The 27310-nt window shown below is 44.2% G+C and overlaps 1 protein-coding gene across 5 annotated transcripts in view; it reads right to left on the bottom strand.

Annotated features, from left to right (window-relative positions):
* Window positions 1-27310, bottom strand: part of SORCS2 (sortilin related VPS10 domain containing receptor 2) — a 2262720-nt gene that overhangs the window by 369720 nt on the left and 1865690 nt on the right. For all 5 annotated transcript variants that reach the window (XM_085642460.1, XM_085642463.1, XM_085642464.1 and 2 more), the window contains exon 11: window positions 25144-25246. In XM_085642460.1, the coding sequence (XP_085498586.1) occupies window positions 25144-25246 (103 nt within the window). The remainder of the gene's footprint in view (window positions 1-25143; window positions 25247-27310) is intronic.

Below are 27310 nucleotides of genomic sequence, written 5' to 3'. Positions count from 1 at the left end.
AGTCGCTGTAGTGAATGTGTGCTCCGGTCTCCATGCTTAAATGCCAAAATCACGCCCCCAGATGGGCCGGCCAAATGACCCTCGGCATTATGGGTGATGGAGTCCCGGTCAATCAGACCTCAGATGGTGCACTAATTTCTGTTAAAATATTTTCAGCCCACAGATGAGCCACCGCAAACTGTGCCTGCCATCAATCCCAAGCGCATGCTCCCACTTTACGGCTTGACAGATGCTCTGCCGTGTGGCCCCCTCTCTTCACGGGGTGGTGCAAGCTCGACGGCTGGGTCGCCGCCTAATATTCACGCTCCGTAGCCAGTCCCACCAGGTGAGCAGCACTCGAACACGCACTAAGGTGGCAAGCCTTTAATTCAGGGTACAAGCAGGTTCAGTTTGCAGTTTCAATCAAACAGCCAGAAAGCGATTCGCCTGACGCGTTTCGAAAGTCAATCTTTCTTCTTCAGAGGCAGTCGCTGTAGTGAATGTGTGCTCCGGTCTCCATGCTTAAATGCCAAAATCACGCCCCCAGATGGGCCGGCCAAATGACCCTCGGCATTATGGGTGATGGAGTCCCGGTCAATAAGACCTCAGATGGTGCACTAATTTCTGTTAAAATATTTTCAGCCCACAGATGAGCCACCGCAAACTGTGCCTGCCATCAATCCCAAGCGCATGCTCCCACTTTACGGCTTGACAGATGCTCTGCCGTGTGGCCCCCTCTCTTCAGGGGGTGGTGCAAGCTCGACGGCTGGGTCGCCGCCTAATATTCACGCTCCGTAGCCAGTCCCACCAGGTGAGCAGCACTCGAACACGCACTAAGGTGGCAAGCCTTTAATTCAGGGTACAAGCAGGTTCAGTTTGCAGTTTCAATCAAACAGCCAGAAAGCGATTCGCCTGACGCGTTTCGAAAGTCAATCTTTCTTCTTCAGAGGCAGTCGCTGTAGTGAATGTGTGCTCCGGTCTCCATGCTTAAATGCCAAAATCACGCCCCCAGATGGGCCAGCCAAATGACCCTCGGCATTATGGGTGATGGAGTCCCGGTCAATCAGACCTCAGATGGTGCACTAATTTCTGTTAAAATATTTTCAGCCCACAGATGAGCCACCGCAAACTGTGCCTGCCATCAATCCCAAGCGCATGCTCCCACTTTATGGCATGACAGATGCTCTGCCGTGTGGCCCCCTCTCTTCACAGGGTGGTGCAAGCTCGACGGCTGGGTCGCCGCCTAATATTCACGCTCCGTAGCCAGTCCCACCAGGTGAGCAGCACTCAAACACGCACTAAGGTGGCAAGCCATTCACTACAGCGACTGCCTCTGAAGAAGAAAGATTGACTTTCGAAACGCGAAACTGTTTGCGGTGGCTCATCTGTGGGCTGAAAATATTTTAACAGAAATTAGTGCACCATCTGAGGTCTGATTGACCGGGACTCCATCACCCATAATGCCGAGGGTCATTTGGCCGGCCCATCTGGGGGCGTGATTTTGGCATTTAAGCATGGAGACCGGAGCACACATTCATTACAGCGACTGCCTCTGAAGAAGAAAGATTGACTTTCGAAACGCGTCAGGCGAATCGCTTTCTGGCTGTTTGATTGAAACTGCAAACTGAACCTGCTTGTACCCTGAATTAAAGGCTTGCCACCTTAGTGCGTGTTCGAGTGCTGCTCACCTGGTGGGACTGGCTACGGAGCGTGAATATTAGGCGGCGACCCAGCCGTCGAGCTTGCACCACCCCGTGAAGAGAGGGGGCCACACGGCAGAGCATCTGTCAAGCCGCAAAGTGGGAGCATGCGCTTGGGATTGATGGCAGGCACTGTTTGCGGTGGCTCATCTGTGGGCTGAAAATATTTTAACAGAAATTAGTGCACCATCTGAGGTCTGATTGACCGGGACTCCATCACCCATAATGCCGAGGGTCATTTGGCCGGCCCATCTGGGGGCGTGATTTTGGCATTTAAGCATGGAGACCGGAGCACACATTCATTACAGCGACTGCCTCTGAAGAAGAAAGATTGACTTTCAAAACGCGTCAGGCGAATCGCTTTCTGGCTGTTTGATTGAAACTGCAAACTGAACCTGCTTGTACCCTGAATTAAAGGCTTGCCACCTTAGTGCGTGTTCGAGTGCTGCTCACCTGGTGGGACTGGCTACGGAGCGTGAATATTAGGCGGCGACCCAGCCGTCGAGCTTGCACCACCCCGTGAAGAGAGGGGGCCACACGGCAGAGCATCTGTCAAGCCGCAAAGTGGGAGCATGCGCTTGGGATTGATGGCAGGCATTGTTTGCGGTGGCTCATCTGTGGGCTGAAAATATTTTAACAGAAATTAGTGCACCATCTGAGGTCTGATTGACCGGGAGTCCATCACCCATAATGCCGAGGGTCATTTGGCCGGCCCATCTGGGGGCGTGATTTTGGCATTTAAGCATGGAGACCGGAGCACACATTCATTACAGCGACTGCCTCTGAAGAAGAAAGATTGACTTTCGAAACGCGTCAGGCGAATCGCTTTCTGGCTGTTTGATTGAAACTGCAAACTGAACCTGCTTGTACCCTGAATTAAAGGCTTGCCACCTTAGTGCGTGTTCGAGTGCTGCTCACCTGGTGGGACTGGCTACGGAGCGTGAATATTAGGCGGCGACCCAGCCGTCGAGCTTGCACCACCCCGTGAAGAGAGGGGGCCACACGGCAGAGCATCTGTCAAGCCGCAAAGTGGGAGCATGCGCTTGGGATTGATGGCAGGCACTGTTTGCGGTGGCTCATCTGTGGGCTGAAAATATTTTAACAGAAATTAGTGCACCATCTGAGGTCTGATTGACCGGGACTCCATCACCCATAATGCCGAGGGTCATTTGGCCGGCCCATCTGGGGGCGTGATTTTGGCATTTAAGCATGGAGACCGGAGCACACATTCATTACAGCGACTGCCTCTGAAGAAGAAAGATTGACTTTCAAAACGCGTCAGGCGAATCGCTTTCTGGCTGTTTGATTGAAACTGCAAACTGAACCTGCTTGTACCCTGAATTAAAGGCTTGCCACCTTAGTGCGTGTTCGAGTGCTGCTCACCTGGTGGGACTGGCTACGGAGCGTGAATATTAGGCGGCGACCCAGCCGTCGAGCTTGCACCACCCCGTGAAGAGAGGGGGCCACACGGCAGAGCATCTGTCAAGCCGCAAAGTGGGAGCATGCGCTTGGGATTGATGGCAGGCACTGTTTGCGGTGGCTCATCTGTGGGCTGAAAATATTTTAACAGAAATTAGTGCACCATCTGAGGTCTGATTGACCGGGACTCCATCACCCATAATGCCGAGGGTCATTTGGCCGGCCCATCTGGGGGCGTGATTTTTGCATTTAAGCATGGAGACCGGAGCACACATTCATTACAGCGACTGCCTCTGAAGAAGAAAGATTGACTTTCGAAACGCGTCAGGCGAATCGCTTTCTGGCTGTTTGATTGAAACTGCAAACTGAACCTGCTTGTACCCTGAATTAAACTCTTGCCACCTTAGTGCGTGTTCGAGTGCTGCTCACCTGGTGGGACTGGCTACGGAGCGTGAATATTAGGCGGCGACCCAGCCGTCGAGCTTGCACCACCCCGTGAAGAGAGGGGGCCACACGGCAGAGCATCTGTCAAGCCGCAAAGTGGGAGCATGCGCTTGGGATTGATGGCAGGCACAGTTTGCGGTGGCTCATCTGTGGGCTGAAAATATTTTAACAGAAATTAGTGCACCATCTGAGGTCTGATTGACCGGGACTCCATCACCCATAATGCCGAGGGTCATTTGGCCGGCCCATCTGGGGGCGTGATTTTGGCATTTAAGCATGGAGACCGGAGCACACATTCATTACAGCGACTGCCTCTGAAGAAGAAAGATTGACTTTCGAAACGCGTCAGGCGAATCGCTTTCTGGCTGTTTGATTGAAACTGCAAACTGAACCTGCTTGTACCCTGAGTTAAAGGCTTGCCACCTTAGTGCGTGTTCGAGTGCTGCTCACCTGGTGGGACTGGCTACGGAGCGTGAATATATATAGTTATAGTTAGGACCTAGATACCATAGGAAAATTGTAACATTCTTTTCTCAATAACTTTGGCGTCGGATGATGAATCTTCGCGAAATTTTCAAAACTGGTGGGGTGCTCCGGTCAGCTCCTATCCTGAGAGTTTAGGGGTGATTCGTCAAGCAGAGGCCGAGAAAAAAGGGGGGTCCCAAAACACATTTTCTCCATGTTATTTCCCATAGGAAATTTTGGAACAGGCTATAGCCCGAACTGCTGAACGGAATTACACCAAATTTTGCAAAAAGGTAGCCCTTGGCTCAGAAAGGGATCTTTTTTTAAATGGTGTGAATCCGTTCAGTAGTTCCTGAGAAAATCAGAAAATAGAGTTCAAAAAATCAATTTCCCTTAGGAAAGTTTAGACACGGTTATAGCAAAAACTGCTGAACGGAATTACACCAAATTTGGCAAAAAGGTACTGCTTGGCTCAGAAAGCGACTTTTTGAAAAATGGTGTAAATCCGTTCAGTAGTTTTTGAGAAATTAAGAAATAAATATAGTAATATCTATGGCCGCGGAGGATCGGCGCACCCTCCCGATCACGAGCTTCATGCTAATTGGTTGTCAACACTCCAAACCAGGAAGTGTTGGCAGCCATCTTGTGCCTCGGTAGAAACGAGGCACAAGAAAAGAGAAAAACAAACGCGCAAAACCACCTCCCCGGGGCACTAGGTATGCAAATTGGGGGGTCCGTTACGGGACACTGCAGTATGCTATGGTTTTTCCAAAAACCAAAGCTGATTGCTTTTCCACATGGGGAGCTGCATCTTAGCAGCTCCCCATGTGGAAAAGCAATGCCGGCTCCCGCAGGATGCGGGGAGCCAGCGGGACCGTGGGGGGATTGGTGACCCCCCCACGGTCCCCAACGGATAGGGCCAGCCCCGGAGGATGGGCGCGGGAGGGGGGCCACACGGCCCCCCTCCTCAAAAAAAACATAAAAAACAAAGGCCGGCCCCGGGGGATGGGGTCCCCGGGGCCATAAATGGCCTGAGGAGGGAGTCAACGCAGCTCTGCTTCAGATAAATTAAGAAAAAAAAATGGCCATGCCCCGGGGGATGGGGTCCCCGGGGCCGATTATGGCCTCGGGATGGGGGCCACGCAGCCCCCTTCCAATTGATTTAAAAAAAAAAAAAATTGGGGTCAGGCCCTGGGAGATGGGGTCCCCAGGGCCAGTAAAATAGGAAAAGAAGGGGGGCCACACAGCCCCCCTTCTCAAAAAAATAAATAATGGACACTTGATGCTTGAATAAATCATCATTTAACTCTCAACTTTGCCTTTGGAGTCTGTTTCCTGGTGTTGCGCCTTTCTTTGGATGGTGGTACCCCTGGGATCCTGCTGTGGTGTGTGTACATATATATATATATATATATATATATATATATATAATCCTGTTTATTGAGGTTTGTATACAGTAACAAAAGAGATCAATTACAGTTACATATGATAGCCCATAGCACAGTGCGGCAGATCAAAACAATAACATCACCAGCTTTAGTACTTGAGTCTCACAAGAACTGGGAAATGGGGAAGGAAGGCAAAAAGGGGGGGGAACACTCAGAAAGAGAACAACTGAGGAAGCAGCTACTAGTGTATCTCCACTCCGTGCACCAATACTCATGTTAGCAGGGAGAATCAGAGCAATTACACCTAGGACCTTATGTGGTCTGAGTCTCAGAAGAAGGGGGGTCCAGCCGAGCCGTGGCCATTAGGTTTGTATCAGTGTCACTCTCTACATCGGCAACCTGCACGCTCAAGTGGCGGGGGCGGGATCTCACAGACATCATCTCCCAGTACACCGTAAGTTGTTCTTGGCAATAGGTCACATCGTGCAGCCATTCAGCCCTGCGTGGTGCCGGATGTTGTGCCCAGTGCATGGCCACCTGCCGCTTCACTCAAGAGGCATATCATGGCCCTCAATTTACGCATGTCCGAGGGGACATCCTTTACGTGTCCCAATAGCACAACCTTCGGCGAGAGCTCAGTTGCATGCCTATCTATAGCTTCAAACACCTCCAGCCAAAATCTCTGCACAGCTGAGCAGTCCTACAGCAGATAAAGAAAGTGCACACTAGGGATCGTGCAGCATGGACATCGCGCATCTTCAATTAGCCCATGTGAAATAACTGATCCGGAGTATGATATAATCTATTTAAATACTTGAAATGCACCAGACATAGTCTGTAAGTAGGCAATAGTGCCCAAGATTGAATACAGCAGTATTTCCACTGATCGTCGGTGTGGTGGGGCCCCAGATCTACCTCCCATGTAGTTTGAGGTCTGGGGACGAGTATCGGCACAGTCTTCTGCAGCCTAGCATGGAGTTCCATTACTAGCTCGCGCGAGGATGGTCAGGTGAGGATTATTTCTAGCATAGGGAGTGCATTAGTGGCCTCAGGGAAGGAAAGAGTCTGGGTGCCAGCTAACAGCTGATAATAGAATATTTGCAAATATTTAACGCTCTTTGGCTGGGTGGGTGAAAATAGCAATACAATCATAAGTCTATGCAAATCTGTCGGCCTTGTTATTTATCAAAAGGTTATGTATAAAATTAGCATAATCTATATTTCTGATTTCATTACTTTCAAAGTCAGACATAAAATATACTTGGTTAACTGTTACTGCACCACTATGTCTACAGTCCCAAGGAAAATGTAACCATAATGTATAGAATTATAGATGGTTAACTGTGAATAATGGAGACATTTTTCACCAAGGGTTTATGAGTGGCACCAAATAGACAACAAGAGTTGTGTATGTCGATTAGAACCCCAGAGAGAAGAACACACCCATTATTCACATTTTAGTCATCTATCATTTTATGTTATATATGGTCCCCCCAAATCATCTTCCCCTGCTTTCAACATATAAGTAGGGCAGAGAAATAATGAAGAGCCAAACATGACAAAAAGAACCTGCCCCCTGTCAACCACGTTTGCCCATCCCCGACTGTAAGAAATTGGGTTACTGGTTGAGGGGGGTAAAGTCCCACCCAAGCAGAAACTACAATCATTGTCAAGGTGAAATCACATACAAACCCTAAATTAAACCAGACTCAACCCCCTGGGAGCTTGGCACAGACCTGTCAGGCTTAACTTGGAGGCAGCGTGTAAAGTATTTATGCAGCACTACAAACAGGAATAAAGTGAATCACAGCATAAAAAAAATCACACACCAATTTCGAAAAAAATGAATACAATTTATTAAACAATTTAATTTCAAAACAACAAAAATCCAATCCGGAGATATGTAATTTTACAGATTTAAGTAGAAATGGTCTCAAAAAGCATAAAGCGCCATCTGTAGATATCTGGTCACGTTAGACTGGAATAAAGTCATAAGTTCAGACTGATTGGGATAGTGCACGGACCAGCTAGAGGGACTCTGCTAGGCCCACTAAACAAGTGTACCTTAACTCCTGGTCGCGAAGAGTTGCGGAGTGCTGTGTCGAGGATGAGTCGCATAGCTGAGGCAATCCGAGGTCCTGGTCAGAGATGCGTTATACAGCGTTGGTTCTGAGAAGCTACAAGACTGCGATGCGTGTGTAAGAAAGTGGCTCTGTAAATACTGTTCCCAAATAGGTACAGTGTGCACAGAGTCCACAGTCCCCAAAGGTTTGGCAGAGGCTAAAGTTAGATATAACTTTACTCTCTTAATTGGTAGCTTGATCAAGCAGTAAGGCAGTATCAGAGGACAGTGTAAAGCACTTGTTAAACACACTCAGTCAGCAAATGGTCTCACATACTCAAGAACTGAACTCTAGGCCAATGGTTTGTATATAAAAATATATAGTTGTTTTGTTTTAGAACCAACACTAGATATCAAACTATACTTTCTCAGAATGAGATGCTTTAGTTAAATACTTTCAATAGGCAATAGACTTTTGAATGCAATAGTTACAGTTGTTGCAATAGGCAACACAATTCAAACACAATTATAACATTGAGCTCAATGGGAATTTCTTAATAAATGCAATTAATTACTTTTTGGATTACTTTTCTAGCCACAGGACTGGATCCTGGATTCAGTCCTGGGACATCTCCTGTAAACAGTTGAAAGAAATCGTTTTTGTTACACAGGCGATTTTTAAGGAATATTTGTAAGTTTCAAAAATCGACACAGAAGAATTTCCAAGTGAAACCAGTCAATGTTACCCTATGGAAGAAAAGTGAGTTATCAGCTTGTGGGTAAGTACTCGACTGGCAGAGTTAAGGTGCAGGGTATAGACTCAGGGGTCTCCGAGGGTCAGGTTAGTACAGTTGTTACACCCTCAGCGGCATAGGGGCAGCCGGGTGCAGAGGGAGTTAGGCTCAATGTTAGCCTACGGTGGGCAGGGGGCCTTTGGTTGGTGGCTGCTAGCAGGCAGGCCACACGGCTGTGGGAGCTGGGCTCCTGGTCACTTGCTCAGGGCAAGTGGGGAAGAAAAATAGGACAGAGGTTGCACTCCCAGGGGCACTCGGGCGGCTGGGTGCAGGGTGCTTTTGAGCCGTCGGGCGCTTAATGGTTTTCAATGGAGAAGCTCAATGACAAACAAAGGCTGCAAGCTCGGGGACGAAGATTCTTCAGGTGCGACCACCACTTCGAGAAGTAAGTTGGGAAGCTGTAGGTTAGGTAGGCACCCAGGAGCTGGGCACAGGGGGCCGCAGGGCGCCGGGTGCAGGGGTGTCTTTTCGCGTCTGGAAATCTTACCCTCAGCTGGTCGCGGTTGGAGGGGTCCCTGGTTTTGAGGCTGCAGGCGTCGTCAGGAGCGTCGTGGTGGGATTCTGGGTCACAGTCGCCGGGGGGACATCCTCGTGGTCTTTGTCCACTCCAGCACAGGCCAGGCTTGGCAGGTGCAGAGTGTGCAGGAGTCGCGGTTCCAGGTTGGCACCAGGGGCTTGTTACTTGCTTTGAGCAGAACCACTGCTCGTGGGAGTCCCAGTCTTTTTAGAGTCACAAGGCAGTCAGGTTCTCCGGGGTTTTTGAGGTTGCTGACCACTGGAGACGCCGGGTTTTAGCAGGAGCAGGTTTGAGGGTCGACAGGCCTGTAGGGCTGGGGCCAAGTCAGTTGGTGTCTTCCTCTTGTTAGCAGCTGCACCGCAGGTCTTCTTTCTTCTTGTTCTTCTTGCTTGTTTCGGATTCGGGATCTGAGGAAGGAAGGTTCAGGGAGCCCCTAAATACTAAATTTAGGGGTGTTACAGGTAGGTAAAGGGCAGGGACCCTTCCCTGGGGTGGGTACACCCCCTATCCAGCCACTCTCCTGTGGGAGGGGGGCAGTAGCCTAGTCCTGATTGGGCAGGGATCCCCATCTTCAAGATGGCGAGAGCCCGGAGATGTGCTTCACCTCGCCTCCCCCACCTGAGGGGTGGGGTTGGCAGACGCTGGCACACCCCCTTTCCTCCCTTGGGGTTTCCCGCCAGTCTTCCTGCCAGAGTGGGGGTCAGAAACGGTGGGGGCCAGTTGCTGAGCAAGTGGCCTGGAGAAGCTCACAAAGGCGGCATGCCTTTGAAGCTTCCCCTGCCCATCCTGGGGGAGGAGACCTAGCACCTCGCCCAGGATGTGCATTGTTGCAGGCTCAGGAGAGCGGATGGCTCTCTACGCAGGGGTCCAGCAACATGTCTGCTGTGTGGCAGCCTAGGCAGCCTCTCAGACAGGACGTGGATTGTAGGTTAGGTTCAGGGGGCAACTCTAAGTTGCCCTCTGTCGTGCATCTTACATTAAATCCCACACTGGCATCAGTGCGGCTTTAATGTGCTGAGAAGTTTGATATCAAACTTCATAGTCTTCAGTGCAGCCATCATGGTGATGTGGAGTTCGTGATGATGACCTCCCAGAACCATATACTCTTAATGGCAGCACTGCACTTACAGTGCCCAGGAATGGACCTGGGTACTGTAGGGATACAGGGCTCATACACCTGTACCCACACCACTGGCATAGGGCACCCAGCTCGAGGGGTGACTGAGGTATACCAGGGCAGTGTGTGTTGTGGGCATAGCACACAGGGATGTGTGCCATGTCAACTCTCTGTTTTGTTCTGCACCAAGACACTCAGCCTGCAAAGGCAGTGTGTGTGTATCAGCGTACAGGGCCTCTAAGGGTGGCACAATAAGTGCTGCAACCCTTATGGGCCTTCTCTGGTCACAAGGCCCTGGGTACCTAGGGTACCATTTACCAGGGGCTGACATGTGGCCAGAGATGCCAATTGGGTTTAGGCTTCATGCAGTTTTTAGGGAAGGAACACAGGCCCTGGGTACCTGATTGGCAGGAGCCCAGGGCACACTCAGTCAAAGTACATCAGCAATTCAGCAAAAAGTGGGGGCATACCATGCAAGAAAGATGGCACTTTCTCACAGCGATGTCCTGCGTAATTGATGAGGGAGCTTGCAATGTGAAGTCCTGCGTCGAGGATGCATGGTGCACCAGCTGGTTCCGAAAGGCGAAGGCCATGTTGAGTCCTTGCGCCGGGAAAGTCCATGCAGCAGAGGAGAGGCATCGGTTCTGATCGGGGTTGGGCCACGCAGCGTCGGCTGTGCTGGGCCCACAGATGGGTTGGCAGAGCACTTTCAGACCCAGTTCCAAGGGTTCAGGACTGGGCTGGCCCCACTTGGCAGGGTAGGACCCCTTTTATGGAACCCTTTTATGTCCATGAGGCTTCTGATCAACTAGCCCTTTCAGTCACTCTGAGGTCCTGGGTTTAGAGATGCAGGTCCAGTCCTTCCTACCCAGGTAAGAAGGAAGCAGGTCAGAACAGCAGGGCAGTAGTCCTTCAGAGCAGCAGTCCAGCAGAGTGGCAGTCCTTTCTGCAGTACAGCATTCCTCCTTCCTGTCAGAGTCCACATGCCCAGGAGTGCACTGAAGAATTGGTGTTTGAGGTCCAATATTTATACCAGGTGCCCACTTTGAAGTGGGAGAACCTTCCAGAGGATTCCACCCCAGAGGTGTTTGGAATTTCCTGCCTCCCTGCCCAGGCCCCAGAATGTCTGGGGTCATAACAGACTAGTGTTTAACCCCTTTGTGAGATTGATCAGGCAGGACCTTTGTGATGTGCACGTGTGGTAGGTGACAGCTCCCTGCCAGCACCTACCTAACGCTTGTCTCAGTTTCTGGGAGCAATGCACAAAGACCAACTGCCAACTACTCCTAGTCATGTGACCCAGGATACAGGCAGAAGGTAACTCCAATGTTATCATGGGGGAGAAGTAGGCCTTGCAGTAGTGCCAAATACATTTTGGAGTTTTTCACTACCAGGACATGTAAAACTGAAGAGTTCATGTCTAAATTGTAACTACAATGAACCTTGCCCTCTGGACTGTGTAGGGCCGTCCTTAGGAGGTGACCTCTATGTATGAAAAAGGAAGATTTGAGCCTGTCAAGCAGTTTATATTGCAAGGTAAAAATGACATTTTAAAGCTGCAAACACAGGCTGCAGTGGCAGGCCTGAGACATGTTCAGACGGGCCAATTAAGCGGGTGGCACAATCAATGCTGCAGGCCGACAAGTAGCATTGCATTTACAGGCCCTGGGTACCTGTGGTACCACTCTACTAGGGACTTACAAGTAAATTCAATTTGCCAATTCGGAATAAGCCAATGCCACCAAGTTTTTAGTAGAGAGCCCAAGCATTTAGTACCGGCTAGCAGTGGTAAATTTCGCAGAGTCCTAATGTCAGCAAAAATGAGATCAGCAAGAATAGGAGGGGTGAAGTCAAAACGTTTGGGGGAAGACCACCCTAAGGCTGACAGGTCTAACACTGCCACAATCCAAATATTAAGTAAAAATATCTGTCCTCCTGCCATTCACCCACACTACCATCCCACCTGTGCATTGTCACTTTGAGAGCAGAGAGCATCACTGCACTGACATTGTCTCTGTGAGAACTGCCTGTTGGTGGTTGTTTTTGCCTGCCAGGCCCGGTGTAGGTGAAGCGTCACCTGTGCTCTCCCACTTCCCTCAGGTACATGGAGACCCATGAGAGGCAAAATAAAGTGGGTGAGACCACTAACCACCATTCCACTGGGTCTCCTGAGATCTGGGAGAGGAGGTGAAATAAAGGGGAAGTGAGTGCTTCCCATTGTGATGTCACAACAATGGAAAATCACTTTGATTACCCACTGTTGTGATGTCACTGAAATGAATACATGGATTTTGGTCTGCTTATTCTTAATAGAGATTTCCTATCAAAGACTTATATAATAATATATTAAAACTTCATTGCACAATTTTCGATAAAGCTGTTTTTTCAGCCTGACAGGAAATTATAAAAGTAAAATGACATCCTGGGGGGGCGTGGCTTGACGCCCACGGAGCACGGCGACGTTCATGTGAGGCTCCCGGGTGCACCTCGGCGAAGCCGCGCTATCAAGCCATCCTCAGCAAAGCTCTTCCACAATTGTGCCATCGGAGAGTATGCTGTGAGCGATGAGAGTCCAGCCGCTCCTGCTTACGCGGTGAAAGAAGCTTTTCTCCGCCGGTTAGTCTCTCCCGCAGCGCCGCACAATAGCGGCTGCCATTTTCTTTTTTGTTTTACCGCGCTTAGAGCCTGAATGTCATATTTTTCAGCCTTTTTTTTATAAAGACAGTGGAGTGACAAACATGGCAGCCATTTTGTGGATATTTCCTCAGAGCAGAGCCACAGGCTTTATTCTGGCTTTCTAACTGAAGTAAGTTCACTTGTCATGCCATCCTTATTAAGTTGTATTTTCCGCATGTTCCCACAGTGGTGACTTTCTTTGCCACTTTTTAAGGTGACACAGCTATACTTGTTCTGCCTAAGAGCTTTATCGCTAGGAAACCCCTGGCCTTTTTCTTTTTGTCGTTTACGCAGGTAAGCGCGTGCATCTTCCTGTGTACTTTTGAGACCTTGAGTCTGTATCTCTTTGCCCCGTTTGTGTTTTTATGTTCATACATGAATCTCTTGTAGAAGAGTTACTAATGAGCCTGTTTGGTATATTGGCGCGTTTGGTGTATCTTTATATCTTTTTCCCTTTGTTAACGTCTCCTACTTTTGTTTTTCTAGGTGTCCATATTTATGTATGCATATATCTTTGCATATTTGTTAGTTTGAATATAACAGTTTTAAAAAAAGAAAATTACACTATAGAATCCGTAGTTTTCCTTTCCAAGGTTTTGGCACTCAGTTTGTGAGCTTATCTGTTTTTTTGTTCATTGTATTGTTTTGCCTCTATTCTTTTTATTATCATTATTATTTATTTTTCCTTTTTTCTCATTTTCATAGGTCCCAGCCTGTGGGGGTCTGTCTGTCACGCCCTGAGGAAGGTGGTGCTCCTGGTTAGGAGTGGTTTCACCGAAACGCGCGTCGGCGTTGTTTGTTGGGCCTGCCATTCCCCCATTGAACCTCTCTATATACCTTGATAAATAGTTCTCTCTGACCATCTTGACTAATTATCAGAGTCCCCTGTGATCACCTCCTTGGGAATGGGTCCTCGAAAGTTTGCTTGGTTTTTGCTGAATGAATTTTGTGATGCTGTATGAATGCGAGCTGTTTGAATTTGAATGCATGCCTGTCTGATTAGAAATTGTCCCCCTATTCCTTACCTTTTTTTTTTCCCCCCGGTTTGGGAACCTGTAATTTGTCCATACCTGTATTATATTCCTTTTTTGTACTGGTTTCTAGTATGTTTTGTATGTTATTGATGTATTGCAAAATAACATAAACAAATGAATTAAATTCCCTTATTTATTTCCAAATAAAAGGAAACTATATTCTTTCTATTGTGATCGTCTTGCGTTTTGTTGCACTTGCATCCGTTTCTATGGTCACTTTTTGTATCTTAATGTCACACTGTTCTTTTCCTATCTGAGTGCCATACTGTTGGAGTCAAATATATGATACTTTGTACATTCTTTAAACATAGGGGTAGAGTCTTTTGTGTTTTTTTGCACAGCTATACTTGTTGACTTGGCCATTTTCATCAAGGTATTTTTACTGCGATAATTTAAACGTCACTATATTTAATCACAAGCACGTGTTTACTTGATAACTACGCCTCACAAACGCTTTATGGGCAGAACTAAAGCATTTAACTCTACCCTCCCAAGGACAAAGCAAACTTTTATTAAGAATTCCAAGATCTTCACAGAATTTTCCAAACTAGAAGATTCTCTACTATCCTCGCCTCAAAACCTGGAGGTTATAATGGATCCTTCATCTGCTACACTAGGAAAATCAGTTACCAAATGCTTAAAAAAAGACTCTCCTTCCCCACCCAAATCAGTCTCGCCGGTTCTATGGAGCTTCTGCTGGAGGAAATCAGGACTCTCCGACCTTTCATGGAAGAGACTAACGCTAAATTGCAAATCCTTACGGATAACGGGTCTCAATTAGACACAAGGGTTTCTGCGGTCGAACACAGCGTCTCATCCCTCAAGGATACATGTGCTGGTGTTTCTCAACTTCATTCCCAAGTCTCTGTGCTCCGACAAGTTGAAGACCTCGAAAACCGAAGTAGGCGGAATAACCAACGCATTTATGGCCTGGCGGAAGGACTTGCGGGTCCAGATGCTCTCACCTTTTTCAAATCCTTTCTCCCCAAGGTACCTTCATATGCCAGAGGGTACTACACTCAATATTCAATGAGCACACAGATTGAGTCGCATTTCTTCCACCGCTTCATCTTTACAGTGACCAAGAAGAGTTATCTTATACTTCTTAGAGTACACGGATCTGCTAAAAGTTCTGTCTGCGGTCAAATCCTCTCAAAGAATCACATGGTCCGGTTCCACCTTATTTTTTGCACAGGATTACGCTAAAGCAACTGCTAACAGACGTAAAGCTTTTCTCAATATGAGACCTGATCTTCGTTCGTTGGGGGCTCGATATGGACTTTTCCATCCGTGTCTTTTTAAGGTTACTTATAACAACAGAACAACCACATATGAAGATCCACTGAGACTACAGAGTTTCATAAATTCCTGCAATACAGTTCGAATGGACTCCTCCGGTCCTCCATCTTCCTCCAATGTTTAATGTTGTACAACTGCTTCAAAGGTCTCCCATAGTTTACTTTCTTCTTTATAGTATTACTCCACACAAAGCATGGTAATTTCTGGAATTATTTAGTTAATGTTTTATTCTGAATTAAAAATGCGTCAGTTCACTTGTTATGCTCTTGTTGCTTTTCTCGTTTATAATGTGTTTTATTAATTGACCTAAATAATTGCTGTTCTTCGCTTTCATAGATATTTTATCCTCATGGCGTGGCTTCCCCCTGGTCCTCCGTGTGGTCTCGCCTGGATATTCCGTCTGTCCATGTGGCTTCACCTCCCTCCTCTCCTCATTTCCCTCTTGTAGGTATGTTTTCTGTTTTGTCCTTTGTGTTATAATGTCTTCGACCTTTCAACATGTTTCACAGTCTACTATTATTCGTTTATCTGGTGTCTTTAGTACTCTTTTCTGCTCTTTCTTGCCGTTTTTCTTTTCATATTTACTAATGCATGTCCAATTTTTAATGTCTCTTCATTTGTTCTTTTCTTTTTTACTATACTTCTCTCCTACTCTATTGTTACATTCTTTTCACTTATTGCTCTTCGAATCCTCTCTTGGCTTTGGCTACCTGGTTTTTATATTTTTCCTTACCTTGACTCTGAATCAATTATTACTTTACTTCTTTTTTCCCTTCACATTTTATATTGCTGTTACAATGAATTGGACGTCTATTTTACATTTCCAGATCACTTTGCGTCTAAAAATTTATGTCATTAAAATTGATTACTTGGAACGTTAGGGGTCTGAATTCTCCCATTAAAAGACAAAGAGTCCTGACCCACTTAGCCAAATTGGGTGCTGATATTGCATTCCTGCAAGAAACCCACCTTTCGGATGTGAAATCATTAAAATTAAAAAAAAGTTGGGTAGGAGAGGTTTTCTCCTCCCCAGGTGATGGCAAACGTAATGGAGTAATGATACTTTATCGCAAGTCCCTCTCGTTCACACTTTTATCTCATGAATCAGATGCTACTGGTAGATGGCTGAATGTTAAGTTGTTTCTAAAGGATGTTCCAGTGTCTCTTCTAAATGTTTATGCCCCTACTTGTGGTGAACCCTCCTTCTGGCCCACGCTGGCTAAGCAAATCACTCAATGTATAGAAGATAATTTTATTCTAGCTGGTGACTGTAATCAGACTTTTGATCCATTCATTGATAGAAATTCTAGAGTCTCCTTTGTTCCCAACAAACCCCATAAATCTTTTGTTCATACTATCACTCAGCATAAACTCCTTGACGCCTGGCGTCTCTGCAATCCGACCACTAGAGAATACACTTTTTATTCCCCAACCCATCAATCTCAATCAAGGATTGATTATATATTTGTCTCCCATAATATTTCGCAAACTCTCACAAATGCAGAGATTGGTCCCATTTTGTCAGATCATGCCCCTGTTTCAATTGGCCTTGACATACTACCTAAAGTTACAGGTCCCAGAAGGTGGCGTTTTAACAACACCCTTCTCTTAGAACCAAAGTTTACCTCTTCTTTTACTACCTTCTTTGGTGACTTTTTTGTGATGAATCAAACTCAATCCATGCCCTTTTTCCACTATATGAGACGCATTCAAAGTCTCAGCAAGTGATTTCATAATTGGCTTTGTTGCAAAGAAACTGAAAAATGCCCATAACTAAGGACCTCCTTCAAGATATTAAGAGACTGGAGCACTCTTATTACACCTCACATTCAAAAAATAGTTTAACAGCCCTCATTAATGCCAAGATGCAATTTAATAAGCAATCTACGGAAGATGCTTCATTATATTTGTTAAAATCTAGCGCAAAAGATTATGGGGGCAAAAATAAAGCTGGGAAAATTTTGGCCAATTACTTGAAAGTTAGACACAATAAACTAAACATGGCTATCTACGATGCAAATTCAGACTTAAAACTTAAGGATGCTGACATTTTGAACGAATTCTCTCTTTTTTACAAATCATTATACACTTCTGACACACAACCTACTGACCATTCCTTATCACACTTTTTCTCTAATATCCAAAAATCTCAACATATTCTCCCAGACTTATCTTCCTTGGAGTTAGATCTAACGCAGCAAGAATTATTAAAAGCCCTTCAACACCTTAAAAAAGACAAAGCACAGGGACCAGATGGTTTAACTGTCGAATTTTATCTATAATTCTCTAAACTTGTATTGCCCAAACTGTATTCCCTAATAAGTTCCTTCAGCACTTTAGGTGGTTCCTCGGGCTCCTTCTCAGAAGCACATATTTGCCTCATCCCCAAAGAAGGTAAAGATTCAAAATTTTGTAAAAATGACAGGCCTATATCCTTGGTTAATATCGACTACAAAATTTTCTCCAAAGCGTTAGCTGCACGATTAGACTCCTACTTACCAGATTTGTTAGGGAAAGAACAATCTAGATTTGTCAAAGGTCGATTCATAACTGATAATACACGACTTTTATTTAATGTTTTATCCAAATCTTTGCATTCACAGCAATCCTTTGCAGCGATAGCATTAGATGCTGAAAAGGCGCTTGACAGAGTTGAGTGGACTTATTTGTTTTACACCCTTAAATGGTTTGGTTTTGGCCCTAAATTTACATCCCTAATTTCTCTTTTTTACTCCAACCCCCGTGTGGCTGTCTGCGCCAATGGTTTGATATCTCCATTTTATGATTTAGGAAGAGGTGTGCGTCAAGGATGTCCTCTTTCCCCCTATCTTTTTAATTTGGCTGTGGAACCTTTCCTCTCTAAATTACGTCAAAACCCAAACATACATGGTTTTCAAGCATCAAATTCCCACATTAAACTTGCAGCTTATGCGGATGATAGTCTGCTTTTTATGTCTAAACCAAGTGACTCAATTCCTGCTTTTTTGACAGAAGTACAAGCATACTCCAACATTTCTGGTTACAAATTGAATAACGATAAATGTGAGATTTTACCCTTAACAAAATACACTTTTATAACAGACTTTAGTGCCTCCAATTTCACATGGAGTCCTAAACACATTAAGTATCTAGGATTACATGTTACTTCTTCGATTCCGGACACAGTATCACTTTGCATGAATAAATGTATACAAAAGACCTCAGACCTAACCGCTAAATGGCACCCCCTTTACCTATCATGGTGGGGCCGTTTGGACACTATTAAGATGATGTTGTCACCAATAATTATTTATACCATTTCTAATATCCCGGTCCCTATTTCTACTAAATTTTTAAAGAAGATCAATTCCATCCTCTTGTCCTTCCTATGGAATAACAAGAAATCCTGAATGTCTATATTTAAATTAATTGGCCCTAAATCGGAAGGTGGAGTTAACTTTCCTGATTTTCCGGCGTACCAAAAAGCATTCCTTTTTCGTCAGGCCTTTGGTTGCGCAACCCCTACAGAAGACTGTCCTCTATGGACCACAATTGAACGTCTTTTTTTGTCCCCCTTGATGAATACCTTTCCTTTTCACGTAAACCACAGGCCTTATCCACTCCCATAATCAAATTGACCTCTAAACTCCTGCTACCATTATGCCTCTCTCCACACAGTACTATAGATTCCTTCCTCAACTCTACAATTTGGCACAACAATAACCTGCTTATATGGAATAAACCATTCTATTGGAAGACTTGGCGTCAGAGAGGATTAATATGGATCCATCAGTTATTTTCACAGTCAGTTTTATACCTTTCTCCTCACTTAGTCAATCATTTAACTTACCTGCCTCATTTATTCATAAGTACCTTCTACTTAAGAAAGCTGTGATGGATACACACACCCAACTGTCCCCTACACTTACTGTTTCCACTATTCCACACTCTTCTTCACAACTTCATACCTTGTTAAAAACTACACCCAAAGCTTCCACCATATACAGTTATTTACATGGTGCTGCCAGAATCAGGCAGAAATCCAAAATAGAAGAGGCATGGGAACGAGACTTCATATTATCTTGGTCAGTGTCTACATGGAACAACTTATGGACCAGAATTCGTAACCCATCCAGAGCAGCTAATATAACGAAAACGCTGTTTTTTGTTTATAATAGACTTTTATTAACACCGAGTATTCCCGCTCAAATATCTTCCTCCTTCTCCTCAATTACTCAACTCCCAGATTCATTGCATAAGTCTAATCTCCTGGCATCTTCTGCATTCTCGCCATCTCCACTCAAAGAAAATTCTTTGGTGCCTCCTCGGGAAAATATAGATGCCACTCAGAAAGAGGCTCTGACTTCGGAAGTTACGGTCATGGTGGCACTGCTGGCTGATAAGTTTTCAAATACTGTAGCTGACGTCGCCCCTAATGCTAGTCCCCTTGGCCCTTTGTTAGATCTGGACACTGAGACTGTGGGGAGGATTCAGATGTCAGTCAAAGATATGCTGAATTTAATTCTCAATGAGGTTCGAGAATTGAAGAGGTTTCAAAGATCTGAGTTGGCCGCGATCAATCAGCGATTGGAAAAAATGGAGGATCTTTTTTCTACATTTCCTGGTCGCCTTCAAGAAGCCGAAACTCGCATTTCTAATTTGGAGGATCAAATGAATGAGGTTAAAAAAGATGCGAGTAGGCTCTCTTTTACTACACGCTCCTTAGAATCTAAACTGGATGATTTGGAGAACTATAATCGTCGATCGAATCTTCGTATTGTGGGGGTTCCGGAAGGCCTCGAAGGATCTAATACTCTGCAATGGGCTACCTCGTTTCTAAAATCAAAAGTGATCCCCAATCATGAAGGTGATTTAACTATCACGCATGCACATCGAGTACCTGCTCAACCCTTTCCAAATTCCTCTCTTCCTAGAACAATCTTGCTACATTTTTCCGATATACGGATTAAAGAGACTATTCTTTCTGCGGCAATCCAGAAAAGACCATTTTTTGTTAACGAAACCGTAAACTGTCGTATTTTCTCAGATACGTCTGCCTCTGCTGCACGGAGAAGAAAAGAGTTTGTCCAAATGTTACAGTTGTTTAAAGCTAAAGGGGCTCAAGCTACGATAGCGCAACAGTCTAAGCTTAAAGTTTTAGTGAAAGGCAAATTCTTTATGATATCCGATATAGCAGCAGCACAAGATCTGCTTAAAGAGATTTCAGCTTCTTAAAAGTTAGAGTATGAGGGGATTATGTTGGTCGTTTATATAGCCATAGTATATTATAGGTCCTTAATTCAGTTGGTGCTGTTTATCTGGAAGGCTGGGGGGGGTTAGTAGAGCATGAAGGAGCCCAGGATCTAGGGGGGCCAAGGGGTGCTAATAGGCCGCCTTAATGATGCAGGGTAAGGAGGAGAATTTTTTTTTTGTTTTTTTGCTTCGGCAAATTTGGATTCTGTTACGTCGGGGGGGAAGTGTAGGCGAGGAACTAGGGGGTCATGGGGACAGGGGCGCAACACCAAGGCGCCTTCATGAGAGGGGTTAGTGCCAGGTGGCCAGCGTGGGAGGGAGGTGACGGTGAAGTGCAGGGCCACGGGGCTAGGTGCAGGGGGGGAGCACCTGGGTGGAGGAATGGGCTGGGTGGGGGAAAAAATGGAAAATTGAAGTTCATGTTGTTTGCGATGGAAAAACATGTTGGCAAGAAGTTATTTTCAATGATTTAAATATATGTCTATTGGGGGGGTCAGAGTGATTTCTTTTAATGTTAATGGGCTGAATAATAGAAAAAAAATGCGAGCCATTGAGCTATGGATTAAAACAGAGCACCCAGCAGTTGTGATGTTGCAAGAAACTCATATTCCCGTGGATAAAATTAATTATTTTCCTATGTTTAAAACTTGGTCTTCATATCGTGGGTTTTCTTGTGCTCAAGAATCTCAAAGGGGGGTCGTGCTTTTCTTAAATCGGAACTTAGATGCAGAAATTATCCAGTTTGAAGATGGGGGGGGCAGGGCGGTGGTGTTGGGCCACGTGTGTAATAAAAGATAGGAATAGGCCAATTACTTTTGTTGGTTTTTATGCCCCAGTGGAAGATCGTGCCCCCAACTATGAGGAATTATTTCAATCATTGTTGATGGTTCGGGGGGATATAGTTATAGGCGGGGATTTTAATATTCTTATGGATATAAAACTAGACTCCACTGCCTCAAAGAAACAATCTAAACCAAAGTCAAGAAGGTCTATTATGAAGAATTTAGCCTTACTGGATCTTTGTGACCCATTGCGATTAAAATTTCCACAAAAAAAAGAATTTACTTGTTGGTCGGGAAGGCATAGATCCTCCTCTCGTATAGATTTTTTCTTGGCCTCTAGGTTATTAAAATGTTTTAACCAAAATTTTTGCATTATGGCTTCTCAGACCACGCAATGCTGGTAATTGAATTCAAAGTAGGAGAAGAAATTAGGCCCCCTAAGAGATGGATATTTAATAAAGTATATCTACAAGATAGCAACTGGGTCTCTTTTTTAAAATTGGAGATTGCCGAGTTCATTGCTCGTAATTTGGATACGGCTCCGCTGCACATTATTTGGGACTCATTAAAAGCCTTTATTCGTGGCATCATCATCGGTAAAGATGCAGAAGAATGGCGTGCTATTAAACAAGCTAGGACTTTACTCTATCAAAAAATTTGTACGCTTACTCTGTTTCTACAATCCAACTTTTCTAGTGTTGCGCAAAACAAATTAAATGAGGCCAAACGTGAACTCAGTACGCTTTTTTTTACACAGAGTGAACAGCAATTTCTGACACAATCTCAGAGGATTTATGAGGAGAGTAATTTCTCTGGTAAACTCCTCGCGTGGCAGGCAAAGGAGCAAGCCGCCGCAAATCTGATTCGTACTTTAAAGTGTCCTGCCACTCAGATAGAAACATCACAGTCTGATGTTATTGGCACTATAATGTTGTCCCATTATAAACAGATATATAGTCAACATCAGGAGATAGACCATGTTAGGCTCTCCAATTTTTTAGCTAGATATGATATGCCCTCTCTATCTCAGATGGATAGTGGAGCAATGATGCGCTTATTTTCTAAGTCAGAACTAGAATCAGTGGTTAAGAACTTACCAATTGGCAAGGCTTGTGGCCCGGATGGCCTCCCAGCTGAATTTTTTAAGGTTTTCTTTAGCGCCTTTTCTGATTTACTATTACAATTAGTTAATTATATGCTAGTGGGCGGGCAAGTTCCAGACTCTTTTGGGGAGGGGACAGTTGTCAGTTTCCTGAAAAAAGGTAAAGATCCTAAAGACCCTAACTCATATAGGCCCATCACATTACTGAACACTGATTATAAGATCCTTACTAAATTATTATCAATACGTTTTAATTACATTGCAAACGATCTTATTCACCTGGATCAGAATGGTTTTGTGGCAGGCCGGCAATTAGCTACCAACACACATTTTCTCACTGAGGCTTTAGATTATTTTCAGACAAAAAAAAATCTCTGCTTTAATTTTATTATTAGATGCGGAAAAAGCTTTTGATTTGGTGGTATGGACAACTTTATTTGTTATTTTAAAGCACTTTGGAATTCCACCGCAAATTATTAGTTTAATCCAGAATTTGTACACGGGTGCCAAAGCCAACATAATTATTAATTCAGTTATGGTGGGTACAGTATCGGTTCAACGGGGCACCAGGCAGGGTTGCCCCTTGTCCCCTATTCTTTTTGCTTTTATTATTGAACCGCTAGCTACAGCAATTCGTGAATCAGTGAATATTCGATTCCTTCTATGGCAAAAATTAAATTGTATGCCGATGATATCATGTTGTTGATTAGGACGGATATTCAATCTCAAACTGCTGCTCTCCAGCTTTTTGAAGAATTTGAAGCTTTGGGAGGTTATCGAATTAATTAAAAAAAAACGGTAATATTAGTTTGTGGTGGGGGTGAGGTGGATTTACATGTTGATTTACTTGGCTGCATTAATTTAAGACCAAAGAGGTATTTGGGGGTTATGTTCTCCACTCTGGTTTCCGAATTAGCTATGCTGAATTTCGATCCTCTTTTACGTAAGGTTCAATCCTTGTTTATCAGATGGGATTCGTTGCCATTCTCCATCTTGGGGCGTGTGGCACTTATAAAAATGTCTATTCTCCCGCATTTCAATTTCCTATTTTCTGCCATTCCTTGCTTTTTGCCCAGTGTTTTTTTTTTTCAAAAGTGGAATCGTTATTTTCAGGGTTTATATGGGCAAAAAAAAGTCACAGGATAGCAATGGGGACTCTTTATGTGGAAACTGAATTGGGAGGTTTATCTGTACCTAATGTCAGACACTATTATAGCGCATATTTTGCCCAATATTTAGAGCGGTTTAAATTTCGAATGCAGAGTCCAAATGTTTTTATTAATTTCTTTTTTGACCGAATTTGTCATGAGGCTCAGACCCCATTTCCTTTGCATATTCCTAAATCACCGAAACTTAGTCGATACAAGACGATGCTTTGGTTTTTTAAGCGTCGTGACGTTTTTCTTAAAAGATATTCTCTCCCGCAGTTTAATATCAGAACTCCCTTGGGGAATGCTCTCAATTTTATGGGAATGAAAATTGGAGTGGACATTCTACTGCAATGGGAACGTGTTGGGTTTCATACTCTTTCAGATTTTTTAAGGGAGGGGACATGGCTGTTAGCGGGAGAGATGCAGCTATTAATTTCGAGGAATTTTATGTTATTAGGTTCTTATGTTTCGATCTTTAAAATGCTGGAACAAGTGGAGCCAAGACTTATTGGTTCCTCTAGTCAGTTATGGGACGATTTGTTTTTGACTCCTCGGATGAGGAAGCCAGGGGCATGGAAACGTTGCTTAGCCCAACATATTGAGGTAGATCTGAGCCAGAAAGCCATTAAAAAATGGCAAGAACAGGAGAATCATGTACTCACTATTAACACTTGGAAAACTATAAATAAGCTGAATTTTAGTGTTCTTCGAGGATCCAATTGGAGAAGAATGCTATTTTTCAGTAAATGGCTCCTGTATCGCACTCCTGCCGCCATTGCTAAAATGTACGCTAATACTAGTGCCACCTGTTTTAGATGTCAGCAATATACTCCTGCTAACTGGTCTCACATTATAGCTTACTGTTTTAAAATTGTGCCTTTTTGGAATTAGATTTTCGAATATTTGCAAAAGTACTGTGGGATCCAGATTACGTATAACGTTAAATTAATATTGTATGGATATGATTCTGATCTCGGTTTAATAGAACAGATGGTTAAACTATTATTTATTGCAATGGCAGTGGCAAGGTCTCTGGTGCTTCAAAACTGGAAGTCAATTCAAGTTCCTTTGTTTAATGCCTAGCTTCAAAAAATGAGGAACGTTAGAAAGAGTGAATTGCGATATGCACAGCGAATTGGTGGGACGAGGAAGTTTAACAAAATTTGGAGTTTTTATTTTGAGTAATGTTGGATTTTTGCATTCTTACAACAACTTTTTTTTATTTCTGTATCTTAATTTTGTGGTTGCCAATTCATGTTATTGTCATATTGTAATTATGATACAAGAACTTCAATAAAAGATAAGCAAAAGATTTACGACCGTATTAGATACTTGTTGGACATGCTCTTCCCCACATGCTGATTTATTTCTTATGTTGTTCTCTTGTCCTAATGTATATAATTTCTGGAAACAAGTATGGTCCCAAATTTACTTGATTTTTGGAACTAAAATTGCTTTCTCCTATACCCATGTTTTCTTAGGAAGTCTCTCATCTTGCTGTGAGATTGTTACGATTAATGTTAAAATTATTGGTTTGTTATTAGCGGTCGCATTCCAGCAAATCACAGCAAATTGGAAAGACTTTTCTAAAATCTCTTACAAAGCATGGTTGTATGCTGTTTGCCATAATCACAGATTGGACACTTCCTTTGTATACCCTATACACATGGCAATGAAACGATAGGATTTATGGTCACCTGTTACAATACATCTTGACGTATGTGCCAGTCGATCTTTCCAGTTGCAACCAACTCAACAAGAAGTTTTAAAACCTCCTTGAACCCCCTAAAGCATTCCTGAAATATTGATATTCCCATACTTTACATGATTCACTCGTACTGTTTTTACTCTTTCTACTTTTTTCTTAAGTCCGATTCATATACATTCATTGCAGCGATTTCTTTTGTATGACATGAATTTAATTCTGTGAACTATGTATTGACACTCCTGTTTCTATTAATAAAACTTTTAATTGATGGTACCTGCCCCCATGATAAGACCTGGCGCTGTATCCTTAGTATGAACTGTTCCAGAAACGTAAGGATTGTCTGCCCATCGCAGGTGAAGATGAAGGTGGCATTCCGGCTGTAAGAATGATCAAATACAAATAAGGGACTATCTTCAATAGGTGTAGAGTAAAACCATACAAACATTAAATAACAGAATTACAGAAACAACCATACATTGTGCAAAATTAATGAACATCAGATGCATTTAGGACATACTTGAAAACGTCATCAAAATATATACTTTTCTTATAATAAACAAGAATATACAGGTAATATTGCTAACAAACAATAAAGGTTAAAAGCAAAGCACAAAGATTTGCTTATTCTCTTGCAGCAACCAAAGCTATTGCTGTGGTAAATAATACTGTATTGGAAAACAGGGATTTAACCAGCTGCAGAACGCTTTTGTTTTGTAAATGCTCATCATCGTTGTGGGTTTGATATTGTAGGAATGACAAGACTGATTAAGATTCGATCCTGTAAAATAAATGTAATTCGGGAGTACTTGTATCACATCCAAACTAATGACACATTTATTGGAATGGAACCATTGAAGTGAGGAAATCCTCATAGACCATGCTGGAGAAGGTGAATCCAAGTAGGGATATTTAGGTCTTTAGCTCTTAGTTTAGTTTCTATTTATTACTTACATTGACATGTGCTGTTAAACCAACATATAGTGCACAGAGAAGAGCAAAGATGGGTTTATAAAATGTATTTAGACAGATATGGCCTAAACGATGAGATACAGTGGCAACTGTTATAAGCCAAGTTCACCTTTAAATGTGCATTATATACATGTAATAATCTTATACTGGCCATGAAGTTGTTAGCCCTTTGAGGATATGCCCCCATCCTAATTTCTTTTGACTAGTGGAATATGTCCGAAAGGTTATATTGTGTTAATTAATTCTCTTATTTACTGAGAAATAGCATTAGCTTGTTTTAACACTTCAAATTGCATTATTTCAAAATGGTAGTGTTTTCCATTGAAATACATTAAGAACAGTGCTACTGTCAAAAGCAACGCCTCAATTATTTAACAGATAGCCCAAAAAAAAGTATAAATATAACAATCATCAACACCCCCGAGACACCTAGTGGTTAAACATTTACCCCCATCACCCCAACCCTATACCCTAAATTCTTTACCCTTACCAATCATCCGTTAGCTAAACCCGAAAACCCTTAACTATACACTCTTAAACCTATACCCCTACCCTACCACATAACCTAAACTCCATTAGACAGGCTCTTAATCCAATACAATCAATCAATCAATCAGGGAATTATTAAGCACGCTACTCACCCACGGAGCTCGGGGAGTGCAGAAAACTCCACTTCGCAATGTGCAGCAGGGTTTTTCCCCGCTCGCGATCGCGAACTGTAGGTTTGCAATTGCGAACGGTAAGTTTGCGATCGCGAGCTGCTGCTCGGGTTGAATTTCTACCCGAGCTGCAGGAATACCAGCACAAACTGCAGTTCGCACTACACTCTACTACTCGCGGAACTTCGCTGAGTTTTTATATAACTTCGTGGAGTTCTGCGTGGCAAAACTCCGCGAACTACGCCCAGGGTTAGATCTGATGCGCTGGTGGTAGTCCCTCATGACGCTCTTGTAGGCAGTGCGATCTTCTGAGGTTTTACTGTTTCTCCAGTTCTTTTTGAGGCGCCTAAAGGTGCGCCTGGATTCTTGGAGGTCGGTGATGAACCAGTCGGCCTTCCTGGGGCACTGTTTGTCAGGGTTGCTTAGGAGTGAAAGCTCGTCTGCACAGTTGCCCATTCATTTGTGGAGTTTTTTGGCTGCGAGGTTGGCATCGCTAGAGGCGCTAGAAGCATCGCGGTTGAGGGCGGAGAGGAGTTGTTCCTCGGTGACTTTGCTCCAGTTTCTTCGTGGAGGGCGGGGTGTAAGTGTGGGTGGCGTGGGTTTGTTGACGTTGAAGTGTACGCAGTGGTGGCTTGTCCATGGTGGTTGTGTGGTGTGGCTGAAGCAGATGTTGTTCCCACCTGCGAAGATAGGGTCAAGGGTGTGTCCTGCCTTGGGGGTATGGGCGTTGATGAGCTGTTTCAGTCCGATGTTGGCGAGGTTGTCTAGAAGGGCGGTGGAATTGGGGTCGCTGGGGTTGTCGAGGTGGAAGTT

This window comes from Triturus cristatus, chromosome 2_2 (assembly GCF_964204655.1).
Source record: "Triturus cristatus chromosome 2_2, aTriCri1.1, whole genome shotgun sequence".
NCBI lineage: Eukaryota > Metazoa > Chordata > Amphibia > Caudata > Salamandridae > Triturus > Triturus cristatus.
Note: the sequence above shows the minus strand (reverse complement) of the source record. Positions and strands in the feature narration are given on the sequence as shown.